Genomic DNA, 13,645 nt, shown 5'->3' on the forward strand with positions numbered 1-13,645 from the left:
CTGTGTGCCTGCTGGTGCTTCCATCCTCCTAACAGTGCACTACAGGACTGCAGCGGCCAGCCGCGGTGGCCGTGCGGTTCTAGGCGCTGCAGTCCGGAACCGCGGGACTGCTATAGTCGCAGGTTCGAATCCTGCCTCGGGCATGGATGTGTGTGATGTCCTTAGGTTAGTTAGGTTTATGTAGTTCTAAGTTCTAGGGGACTGATGACCTAAGATGTTAAGTCCCATAGTGCTCAGAGTCATTTGAACCATTTTTGACTGCAGCTGTCGCCCACAAATATGGGGCACCATATCCACCAGCTCTGTAGTCTCCACCTAGTTTCCCTTCCTCCATGCACCACCACACTCCACTGCACGCTACCCTGCTCCTCTTCCCACTGCCACACTTTCCCTGCTCACCACTACGCTCCAACCCAAAATACCGCCCTCTTACAAGCAACGCCGCGGTGCTATGTGCAACAGAGCACTCCATTGCTCTCCCACATGCATCACTGCACACGTCCACACGCGCCCTACAGCTTCCTGTACCTACAGCTGCTTCAGTAACTAGACATGGGCCGCCGTATGTTGCAGCATTGGTTCCATTTTCCTCTCTCCGACGCCACCCTTCCCTGGTGGGTCTTCCATTCTCCATTCGTCCTTCATAGATGCTTGTTTTTCCTTCTGTGCCTTCTTTGTGCACGGGTTTTTCTCGCCTTTCAAACCCCTTTTTTGCAAGTTTCAGTCCATCTTCAAAGTTGCAGTGTTACTTTCTCTTCTTCTGTCTGGCGCCCCCCACAATGTATAGCTTGTCCACCCCTTGGGCTCCTTGCGTGCTCTCTCCCAGCTGCACTTTTCGGAATCTATATCGCGCCCGGCGCCTATGGCATTTCTCTGCCTCCTGTTCTTCCCTCTGGACGACTATCCCCGATGGCTTCACCATCTCTGTAGAGGGGGGAAGCGGTCTGGCCACTCGCCTGGTACCCTACAACCTCAGAACACACACCTAGCTGGCAGATTACTGTACCCCAGATGTCCTCCACTGAAGACAGACACACGAGACAATCACATGCACCTCAGTGTGACATTAGCAACATGTTACACTGTTTATAGGACAATAGCAACATAATCATCCATCTTAGCACGTGCCAGACTCCAGCAGGCTCCATGAGAGACTCCAGCGTCGTCCGCCAAAAGTGTGCGCAATCGACCATAGCACTGCAAAGACCACACTAAATTTCGTCAACATGTCACGTGATCCACATGGAAACCCTTCCATTAGATTACTCAAGATACTGCACGACCAGTAGCCAGCACCACTCGCTGTCGCTCTGGGCTCAATGCTGTCTGCTCCTTGCAGCTCGACCATCGGTAGCGAACTTTTGCAGCAGCCATCAGTTCCATCCCAATCTCTGGCTGGACCTAACCTAGCGTGTTCGAGGGCTCCGACCACCACATCAGTCTGCCGCATCTGACCGATCCGGACACACACCCAGACACCAGGGAGATCACTGCCTAAGACATCAACCGCATACTGAGAAGAATCCAATGAAGGACATAGATTTGGATTACATCTGCTACGTCTTCATACTGTACAGACTCCGAGAGCCATCGTACGGTGCGTGGCAGGTGGTATCCTGGTGCACTGTTAGTCATTTACTTCCCTGTTCCATTGGTTAACAGAGCGAGGGAAAAATGCCTCACTCTACGCCTCTGTATGAGCACTGATTTCTCCATCTTACCTCCGTGCTCCTTACGTGAAATGTATGTTAGCGACAGTACAATCGTTCCGCAGTCTGCTTCAGTTTCCGGGTCTCTAAATGTTCTCCTTAGTGTTTCTCGAAAATGTCGTCGCCTTCCCTCCCGGGATTTCCATTTGATATCCTGCAGCATCTCAATAAAACCTGTGTGGTGTTCGAAGCTACCGATAACAAAACTAGCATACAAGCCTTTGGATTGGTTCAATGGCTTGCTTTAAACCGACCTGGTGCGGAATCCAAACACTGGAGCAGTAGTGAATAAGAGATTGACTATCTTTCTACATGCGATGTAATTTACCGATGAGCTACACTTTCCCAAAACTCTCCCGGTGAGCCAAAGTTGACCATTCGCCTTCCCTAGCAGAGTTCTCACATGCTCGTTACGTTTCACACTTCTTTGCAACGCTATGCCCGTGTATTTAAACTAAGTGATTTGTTAAGGTCCACGCTACTAATGCTGTATTCTAACAGTACCAGATTGTTTTTCCTACTCATATGCATTAACTACATCTACATTTAGAGCTAGGTGTCAGTCATCACACCAACTAGAAATCTTGCCCGTCACACCAACTACAAATCTTGTCTAAGACATCTTCTGTCCTACAGTAACTCAACTTCGACACCTTCCTGTACACCACAGCATCACCACAACCATAGTTTGCTGCCCACCCTGTGCCCTAAATCATTTATGTGTATAGAGAACAAAAGCGGTCCTATCACTGTTCCCTGGGATATTCCTGACGATATCCATGTCTCTGGCGAACAGACAACATAGTGTGTCCTACTACCTAAGAAGTCTTCGAGTCAGTACGCGCCTGGGAACCTATTCCATACTCTCGTAGCTTCGTTAAAAGTTTGCAGTGAGGTGCCGTGTCAAGTGCTTTTCGAAAATCTAGAAATATGGAATCTGTCTTTTGCGCCTCTACTTAGTTCCGAGAATGCCATACGAGAAAAGTGCAAGCTGGGTGTTGCCCGAGCGATGCTTTCTAAAACCGTGCTGGCTCATGGACAGAGACTTTTCGGCCTCAAGGAAATTTGCCAAATTCGAGCTGAGAGTATGATCAAGAATTCTGCAGCAAATCGTTGTGAAAGACATAGGTCTGTAATTTTGCGGGTCCGTTCTTTTACCCTTATATCAGGACTCACCTGCTTGTTTCCAGTCACTTCGGAGTTTGCACTGAGTGAGAGAAATCCGATAAGTGGAAGCCAAATAAGAGGCCATTGCCATGCAGTACTCTTTGTAAAAGCGAAATAGGGTTCCATCCGTGCCTGTCGACTTATTTGTTTTCGACTCTTTCAGTTGCTTCTTTACACCAGGGATGCTTATCACTGTAGTGAGAAGTCTATGATTGTACCAGAAGTGGCACTTACTTTTCTACCTCACATCATTGTGTTTTACCAGAAAAGTGTTCTTGCATAGTAACTTGTGTAGTGACTTTTATTATGTGCTGTCCTTGCCAACTCGTAAGACCGAGACAAAATAAGACTCCTTTTTGTACTGTAGGTGTTTCTGTTGCCAGTATAAATAACATTAAATGAGACAGAGAAGAAGCTACCAACAAGAAACAGACAAGCAGTTAAAAGTATTGACTTATATTCATCAATAAAGAGCAGATTAAATGCGAACACTGTGGAACGATACCAACACAGAATTATGGACTTGTCAGCGGTAAAGTATGTTCTGGACATTGAGGTAATAACACAGAAACACTATAAAACAAATATCATGAGATCGTGCGCCGGCCGGTGTTGCCAAGCGGTTCTAGAGACTTCAGTCTGGAACCTCGCTGCTGCTACGGTCGCAGGTTCGAATCCTGCGTCGGGCATGGATGTGTGTGGTGTCCTTAGGTTAGTTATGGTTAAGTAGTTAAGTAGTTCTAAGTTCTAGGGGACTGATGACCTCAGATGTTAAGTCCCATAGTGCTCAGAGCCATGGCTTTTTTTATTTATTTAATTTTTTTTTTAGGTCGTCCAGTGAAAGAGAGAGCCTGTTTGGTCATGAGAAATTTCAGATATGGATGTAAACGTGGAGAGCGTGAAGATTCTTATGTCAGTAGTGGAGGATACGTGACACTGTCATCTCGCAGCAAAAGCAGTCAAGACTCCTGGAATGAAGCCGAAGATCGCAATACAGACTAACAGCTATTGATCTAAATTTAAGCAAGACACATTCCATAGCTATGGAAGAAGTACCTTCAGATATCTGCAGCAGGATGGGAAGGGGGCGGTTGCTGGAGAGCGTCTCTCCATGTTTTTATGGACACGGACAGAGCACAGCACTGTGTGTGTACTCTGGGAGAATGTAGTGCCTGTAGCCAACATTACAGATGGTGGGAAAGATTACGGCTCCTGCAGAGTTGGCCGACTGTGTGGGTAGATTTCCAGAAGTTACAGCCTGTCATGGCACCAGGACTACGACCACAGGAATAGAGCTTTCACACACACGACGGGATTTTTGCAGCTGAAATTTGAACCCATTGGTTCCAGACCTTACTAATTTACACCGTCATGTAGCTGATTATCAGATATTGAAAGTGAGTCGCCCATCGAACCGATGGTCCCTTATCCGGCAACACATCGATGGGTCCAGATGGCTGAGGAAAACTGATGTTAATGTATAAATTTGCCAGTTAAATTTATCATCTTATCAGTTAACTGTGAAACATGCTCTTGATTACACACATTGTAATCGAAATTAAGTATATTGGAACTTTTTTTTTGTTTTCTTTATTGAGTTTCGATTCCTCCCGAAGGGGGCGGGCTGGCAGCAGCTTAGTACGCCGCTCATCAGCCTACAGAATTTGTTTTAAAAAGAGGAAAATAATAAGTAATAAAAGCAGGCGATAACATCTGTGACTTAAATGGTAAAATGGCGGAAAATCGTGGAACTTAAAACATAGAACAAAGGGTTGATGATGCTAATAAAATACATATGAAGCAGACAGGTAAAAGAATAGACAGACAATTAAAAAAACACGGCAACAGTCTGGTTTCTGTTCGCAAGAGATATAAAATGCACACCCAGCTTCAGCATTAGTTTCTGCTTGCAACACTTCGGAAAGACGAACAACACTGACCATTCACTTGAACACTGCACTAAAAATTGGCACAAATATGATATACCACAGCCGAGGGCAGATAGGGGGAACCTGGACAGATGACGGGAAAGGAAAGGGGGGGAAGGAGAGGAGAAAACGAAGCGGGGGGGGGGGGGGAGGGGGGAAAGGTTCAAATGGTTCTGAGCACTATGGGACTTAACTTCTGAGGTCATCAGTCCCCTAGAACTTAGAACTACTTAAATCTAACTAACCTAAGGACATCACACACATCCATGCCCAAGGCAGGACTCGGACCTGAGACCGTAGTGGTCAGGCGGTTCCAGACTGAAGCGCCTAGAACCACATGGCCACACCGGCCGGCATCTGTGTGGGGAACGGGAGGCGTATACGGAAGGTGAGGCGGAGTGCGTGGCGCTCAAGGATCTGGTGGGACTTATAGAATTTGGGGGGGGGGGGGAGGTGGATATCCAGGCGGACCTGGCATAGCAGAGGATGGGAGGGATTAAGGATTTGTAGGTGTGGAGGATGGTAGAGGGGTGCAACCCCCATCTCTCGCCAGACAGGATTTTATACTGGAACATAATTATACATGCTTAAAGATTCTTTCTTTGTATGGGATTGGACAACACAGTACACTGCAGAAAAGTCTCAGGATTACACCACCTCTAACTTTTTCAACTAACGAAGTACTCCTTCTCGAATGAAAAAGATTCCAGCAAAACGTGAACTTTAATCCTACGAGTCTTCCTGCTCTGTTTATAAGGTAAAATATTGCGAGACAGGTGGTTTCCTGCAGGTGGTTCCCCGAGTCGCCGCGCTGGCTGACGTGCAGGGGGCGCGAGGAGGAGGCGCTGAGCGTGCTGCAGCGGATCGCGGCCACCAACGGCTCCAGCCTGCCGCCGTTCACCCTGCAGGTGCTGCACCGCGTGGCCAAGGCCAAGCGGGACCGCGTCGGCTACCTGGCCATCTTCTCCAGCTGGAACCTCTTCAGGAACACCCTCCTGCTCGTCATTGCCAAGTGCGCACGAGTTACTGTAAAACTAACATGTTTTCATAAACACAAGGAAATGAGATCAACAGCTTTTATGTCAACTGGTACACATTGTCAAAGTTACATCGCATAGCTGCGATTCTTCCTCAACTGACGAGTATCGTAAGAACCATCCAACCAATCATGGGCTACAGTATCTGGAGGTGCCACATTTTACATCTAAATCTACATTTACATTTATACTCCGCAAGCTACCCAACGGTGTGTGACGGAGGGCACTTTACGTGCCACTGTCATTACCTCCCTTTCCTGTTCCAGTCGCGTATGGTTCGCGGGAAGAACGACTGCCGGAAAGCCTCTGTGCGCGCTCGAATCTCTCTAATTTTACATTCGTGATCTCCTCAGGAGTTATAAGTAGGGGGAAGCAACATATTCGGTACCTCATCCAGAAACGCACCCTCTCGAAACCTTGACAGCAAGCTACACCGCGATGCAGAGCGCGTCTCTTGCAGAGTCTGCCAGTTGAATTTGCTAAACATCTCCGTAACGCTATCACGCCTACCAAATAACCCTGTGACGAAACGCGCCGCTCTTCTTTGGATCTTCTCTATCTCCTCTGTCAACCCGAACTGGTACAGATCCCACACCGATGAGCAATACTCAATTATAGGTTCAACGAGTGTTTTGTAAGCCACCTCCTTTGTTGATGAACTACATTTTCTAAGGACTCTCCCAATGAATCTCAACCTGGCACCCACCTTACCAACAATTAATTTTATATGATCATTCCACTTCGAATCGGTCCGTACGCATACTCCCAGATATTTTACAGAAGTAACTGCTACCAGTGTTTGTTCCGCTATCACATAATCATATAATAAAGGATCCTTCCTTCTATGTATTCGCAATACAATACATTTGTCTATGTTAAGGGCCAGTTGCCACTCCCTGCACCAAGTGCCTATCCGCTGCAGATCTTCCTGCATTTCGCTGCAATTTTCTAATGCTGCAACTTCTCTGTATACTACAACATCATCCGCGAAAAGCCGCATGGAACTTCCGACATTATGAACTAGGTCATTTATATATATTGTGAAAAGCAATGGTCCCATAACACTCCCCTGTGGCACACCAGAGGTTACTTTAACGTCTGTAGACGTCTCTCCATTGAGAACAACATGCCCTGTTCTGTTTGCTAAAACTCTTCAATCCAGCCACGCAGCTTGTCTGATATTTCGTAGGCTCTTACTTTGTTTATCAGGAGACAGTGCGGAACTGTATAGAACGCCTTGCGGAAGTCAAGGAAAATGGTGTCTACCTGGGAGCCTGTATCTAATATTTTGTGGGTCTCATGAACAAATTCATTGTAACTTCCTCTCCTACACACAATGGTGGATTACGTCTCCAGAGTCCGAAGCTACGTCACAGGTCCATCTTCCTGTGACACGTGGTATTCACTTATAATGGAGACAACTGGAACCATTTCTAGATAGTTGCCAACAACGTTGGAACCAAGCAGAGTACCACCACCTGCGAATCTATCACAACAAGTAAAAGTGTGGCGTTAGACGTGGAAATATTGCTTCAAGAGGACCTGTACAGTGCATGAAACCCTGGAGGGCGGGAGAGCAGACGTAAACGTAACCCTGGCAACGATGTAATTGCTTAGTTTATGCAGTAAAAATTCACAAAAGTGTTAGGTAAAATTTACACAAACGCCAGTTTTACAATGTGCTCGACTAAGACAGTGGCTTCATAAGGCGAATCAATGAAGACCAAAGAAAGTAAAATTTGGGAAACAATTCGTGCAGTCGCATATTTTTGTACAGTAGTTAGCGGGAGTGCCATGCACAACATACAAGGAATCCTGAACGGTGGGGACGGAATGTGGGAATGGAGGTGGGTTTCAAGGTCTCTTCCATACGTTTCTCTTGAACAACTCGAAACCTACAGCCTCTAACGAAAGCGTATCCTAGGACAAAATATATCTACATTAAATTTCCTACAAATAGGACTTGTTCAATTCTTTCTGTAGGCCTCACAGGCTGCACGTAGCGAGCGAGAGAACAGGAAAATCTAGCGCATGGTTTCTGAAAGAAAATGTAGAACTTCGAGTTGTATGAAACGACATCTGAAGGGGGCATCTGTAGGGGTAACAAAGAATGAAGGAAATTGAATTTGAAAGTAGATTTGAAACCATAATAAAACTAAAATAATTCTGAAGTAAATACGAAGAAGAAAACAGTAAAAGCAGCAATAAAGTCATTGACCCAGTGAATGACTTTCTATGTTTAGAGCGGTTGGAAGAAAAAGAACCAACAGGCAGAGTATAAAAGCCTGAGTAATTTTTGTTACCTAGCAACGATGAAGGTATCATTGACGCGTGTTGTCGCAATTTTAGTCGTGAATTCGCATCGGCAAGCTCTTGTAAAAGTTATACATTATTCGTGTTTAACATTCCGTCTTTCGGCTTAATTGCATTGCTAGAAGTTTGGCGAAGATTACCAGCTCTACCGTGAACGTTTTATGTTTGCAGATTTATTTCTACTGTTTTCATTGACTCTTTGCTCTCGAGAAAATAAAGTTCAGCAGTCGCAAACGTGGTAGTGGCCATTTTTTTAAGCTCAGTTTCTGTTTTCCAAACAGTTTACTTTTTTATGAACTTTTCAGTTTAGTTGCCGATTGTTTCCCATACGTCTGCCCTAACTATCGTGCGCCATTTTGTATCAGCACAGCCCTGGCTGACGTACAATAACATTTTACATTTAAAACCTACAAGATCATGAATTTCAGTTAATGTAAGTAAGTACGTCTTCTTGATTAAGTTCGAACACAAGAGCAACAACATTAATATGTGGTTCAAATGGCTCTGAGCACTATGGGACTCAACTGCTGAGGTCATTAGTCCCCTTGAACTTAGAACTAGAACTAACTAACCTAAGGACATCACAAACATCCATGCCCGAGGCAGGATTCGAACCTGCGACCGTAGCGGTCTTGCGGTTTCAGACTGCAGCGCCTTTAACCGCACGGCCACTTCGGCCGGCCATTAATATCTGGCTTATCCTTGACGGTCATCAGTTATTCTAGACAGGTGTTTAATTAAAATAGAGGAATTCTGATGTGTTCTAAGCGCTTGTTTTGTTGGGCACAGTTGTTTGGTATGTCAGTGTAGGACACCAGTTTAGACATTTTGGTTCTCCACTCAGGCACAGTTAACTTACGTGGCTGAAGCCAGAGATTCTTCCACACTGTTTCGTTTCTCATGATGCTAATAAGCCGTTGGGTGTGATTGGAGGCATCTTTTGTAAACCCTTCTCGCGAGTTTTGTAAAGCCTCGTCGCTGCTGCTGAGGAGGATGAGTTTGTGGGTTCGTGAAACGGCTTGGGGCGCAGTACACCGCTAAGACAATTTCTCCCTGCCACTGTAATACAGCTATGCCTCAGGATCACGTAACAGGGTAGGAAAACGAAGGTTCTACAACACTCCAACAAATTAGTAACAAAGTCACACAAATGAGTTAAACGTTTACTTATATTTGTGCCTTATAGAATAAGAAGTCTGGGACACCACTTGTAATATAACACAAAAAAGACCCTCAATGGCTAAGTGCAAATAATCGTAGGTCATTTCCACAGTACATAGTAAAAGCAGTTTTTACAACTGCCTGTTCACGCCGAAGAGTTCACTAAACGACGTATCTTAAGTCAGCACTGGACGATGATCTATAACCAAGTGGGCAACAGTTGCTCTCTGTCTTCCGGGTAGGCTTCTGTCCGTTGTCGTCTGGTCACTGGCGGATTGTACTCGGCCGGCAATTGGCCGAGGCGAAGTCGATGTCTTCATCCTAAGCGCCGCCCGTGGCGCTGGTGGAATTTGTGCAAGTGGCGAGCCTCTACGTCACTGGCACCTGCACGCTCTTTGCGCCTGTGGTGCTTTTGCCCTGTCTGTGTCTTGCCCGGTCGACACAGCAGTACCAAATTGCGAACTCTTCTACAGCAGTTAATTTGCAAATCCATAATCCCTATACGAGGTCAGTCACAGCTATAGTCATAAGACTGCAGCACTTGCCGAGGTAAAATAGTAACTCTCGACAAGCGTACTTGCGCAGTTCGATTGCTTTACTGGTCACTCCGTATTATTTCCCAGTGTTGAATGTGACAGCGATTGAACATCATTGCCACGAGTCGTTCGCGTGTATCTCTCATCCAGTCTTTTTCTTTAGATCATGTGAAGCGTGAGTGTTTAACATATAGTTCTTCGTAATGTTATCGTTACTTTCATAAAGCCACATTAGCTGTGTTCTTTGCCACAAATGTGAATTACCTCTTTGAGCTGTCAATGTTAGAATAAAAGATGCAATACATTCTGATACCGCAACGTATCGTAATATTAACGATTAATGAAAACTTCCACAAATGTACTGAAACACATTACTTCTGTCACGACCTCTTTCGTGCGTTACAATATCATGAGGTCGCCTGCAGTTAAACACATCAATAAGTTAGGCTAAAAGCTGTAGGATCTTAACGAAAAAGTTAATCAGCTCACACTTCCAATAGCCTCATAACGAATCGTTACCTAGTTGTGTCCATACCGTGATTCAAGAGATCAAGTTGCCTTACCCAACGTAGAGCCAAAATCTGGAAGTGACAGTCATATAAACGTTCGGCCGACCGCTTGGCGGAAGTAAAGCGAGCTGTATGACTATGCAACACGTCATTCTGTGTGCACTAGACTGTACAGATAAGGACGCTCCACTAAAGAGGTGAACGAGTGAATATAATTCTTGGGCTTTGTCGAGTGCGATATATCGATTGCGTCATCGCATTCGTTGCAAGTAAAGAGAAAACCAAATCACAATGAAATGTGATAAACACTACACAAACATCTAACGCAATGTCAAATATACACTGACGGAAAAAAGTATCGCAACACCAAGAAAGAGTTGTGCAGCATAAGCGAAAGCCAGCAGGCGTATTTATACATCTGAAAGATGATGTCGTTCAAATTTCGCGCCAGTCGCTTCAGAGTGGCCCTAGTAGTGCCAACTGTGAGGATGCAAATCAGGTTTGTTTTAATTACACGATGTAACGGTCGTGAGCGCTAGTTATCTTTGAGATTGGACGTATTGAGTTGTTGTTAGTCAACAGTGCCTTTAAGACGAGAACGACCGCATTGTCAACACCTCACTGAATTTGAAGCAAGCCGTGTAATATGGCTACGAGAAGCTGGATGTTCCTTCTGCAGTATTGCAGAGGAACGTGGTAGGAAGGCAGCCTCTGTACATTATTGCTGGCAGTGGTGATCACGCGATTGTACGGTCACACGATGATCTGATTCCGGACGGCCACTTAACACTACCGAGAGAGAAACCATCACGTTCAGCGTATGGCGCTGGCGAATTGTACTGCATCTGCAGCAGCAGTATGAGGAGTAGTTGGCACCACAGTGACGCAACGAATCTTACAAATCGGTTACTTCAAGGACAGTTCCGTGCCAGATGCCCTGTAGCGTGCATTCCACTGGCCCTAAACCACCGCCGTTTGCTATTTCGGCAACGGCCTTGCCGCAGTAGATACACCGGTTCCCGTGAGATCACCGAAGTTCAGCGCTGTCGGGCGTGGCCGGCACTTGGATGGGTGACCATCCAGCCGCCACGCGCTGTTGCCGTTTTTCGGGATGCACTCAGCCTCGTGATGCCAATTGAGGAGCTACTCGACCGAATAGTAGCGGCTCCGATCAAAGAAAGGCATCATAACGACTGGGAGCGCGGTGTGCTGACCACATGCCCCTCTTATCCGCATCCTCAACTAAGTATGACACGGCGGTCGGATGGCCACGATGGGCTACTTGTGGCCTGAAGACGGAGTGCTATCTGCTGCTTCAGTGGTATCAAGCGAGAGATCCTTGGGGGACAAGGTGAAGGTCTGTTATGTTTTCTGATGAAAGCTGGTTCTGCCTCGGTAACAGTGATGGCCATGTGTTGGTCAGAAGCAGGCCAGTTCAGGAACTGCAGCCAACCTGTCTGCGTGCTAGACACACTGGACCTACACCTGAATATATGACCTGGCGTGCGATTTCGTATGACTGCAGGAACAGTACCGAGGTTGCCCCACACACCCAAACTGAAGATTTTGTACGTTAGTCTGATGATTCGACCTGTTGTGCAATTATTCGTGAACCGGTTTGGCATTGATAGAGAGCTGGATGTCCTCCTGAGGTGGCTCTGAGCACTATGGGACTTAACATCTGTGGTCATCAGTCCCCTAGAACTTGGAACTACTTAAACCTAACTAACCTAAGGACAGCACACACATCCATGCCCGAGGCAGGATTCGAAGCTACGGCCGTAGTCTCCTGAGGTTACTGTGCCAAATTCTGTTCAGCTGGTGCATTAGATTGTCAAAATCCCGAACTGGTTACAGGGCCATGCCCAAAATGCTCGAAACGTTCTCAACTGTGGGGGAGATCAGGTGACCTTGCTGACACTTGTCAAACACGAAGAGAAGCAGTAAAAGCTCTCGCCTAGTGTGGGTGAGCATTGTCTGGCTGAAGTGGAAGCTCAGGATGGCTTGCCATGAAGGACAACAAAATGGGCGGTACAACATCGTCGAGTCGACGTAACGCTGTGCTATAAGGGTGCCATGGACGACAAACAAAGGGCTCCTCCTATGAAAAGAAATGGCAGTCCAGACCATCACTCCTGTTGTCGGGCCACATGACAGGCGACAATCAGGTTGGTGGTATCTCTTTGCTCTCTGGGGTGCCTCCATACTCATCTTCGCTGGTCATCTGGCTCAGATCGAAGTGAGGGTGATCACCGAAAGTTCTAGTACAGTCAATGAGATTCTAGGCCGAAGCCGTGACTGAAGACATCTTGGACACTGCTGGGATGCCAACGTAATTGTCACCCCATACAGTCCGACATCCAGGAGTGATGGTCTGGGGTGCCATTTGATTTCGTAACAGGACCCCTTTTCTTTCAACCACGGCACCGTTACAGCACAGTGGAACTTTGACGGAAGTCTACTCCCTAAAATGTAGACTTTCACGGCCGGAAATATCATGTCCATTATAATTATCCGGGCTGTTATGCCGTGGTCGGTTGATGAATTTTGTTTCAATTCCCAACGTTTCTTCTCCGACTGCGGGAGACACCTTCAAGGGGGTCCGTAGGTCGATGGAAGGTCCAACACACCCACTGGCTCGCCACTGACTGCCGCTAAATTACGTGTCCGCGCGCTCCCGCGCAGCGGTGTGACGTCACGTGTTTTGAAAACGTCAGTGCCATTGGCCGCTGTCCGTCGCCGTCGATCGCCGTTGCCATCACCCAGTAGTGGACGGGTGGTACACATCTTCTTTAACACCGGCATCCATATACCGTTTAATTTCACACCCTCCTCCTTTCGGTTGAAATTATTTGGGTGTTTAGCGATTTCGATTGCCTCCCTGCAGAGCCTTTCGTAGTATGCGCTTGTGGCTGCTAGTACTTGCGTCTCCACACCAGTGGGTGTGTTAGACCTTCCATCGACCTACGGACCCCCTTGAAGATGTCTCCCGCAGTCGAAGACGAAACGTTGGGAATTGAGACAAAATTCATCAACCGACCACGGCATAACAGCCCGGATAATTATAATGGACATGATATTTCCAGACGTGAAAGTCTACATTTTAATATCAGACGCCTCCACGGGGAGGAGATGTCGAGGGAAGTGCGACGCCTGGAAGGACTCCAGAAGAAGAGAGTGCAGCTTTTGTGTTCCCTCACATTCCTGTCTCGTTGCAGAGCCGTCGGCGTTATACCGCAGTTTCTGAAGATAAAGCGACTGTTCTATTCGGGAAAGGAACAACGC

The 13,645-nt window shown here is 46.7% G+C and overlaps 1 protein-coding gene across 1 annotated transcript in view; it reads left to right on the forward strand.

Moving 5' to 3' along the window:
• LOC124605943 (beta-alanine transporter-like) overlaps nt 1-13,645 on the forward strand; it is a 125,197-nt gene that overhangs the window by 60,788 nt on the left and 50,764 nt on the right. The window contains exon 5 of the mRNA XM_047137902.1: nt 5,595-5,816. Coding sequence (XP_046993858.1) covers nt 5,595-5,816 — 222 coding nt within the window. The remainder of the gene's footprint in view (nt 1-5,594; nt 5,817-13,645) is intronic.

This window comes from Schistocerca americana, chromosome 3 (assembly GCF_021461395.2).
Source record: "Schistocerca americana isolate TAMUIC-IGC-003095 chromosome 3, iqSchAmer2.1, whole genome shotgun sequence".
Lineage (NCBI taxonomy): Eukaryota > Metazoa > Arthropoda > Insecta > Orthoptera > Acrididae > Schistocerca > Schistocerca americana.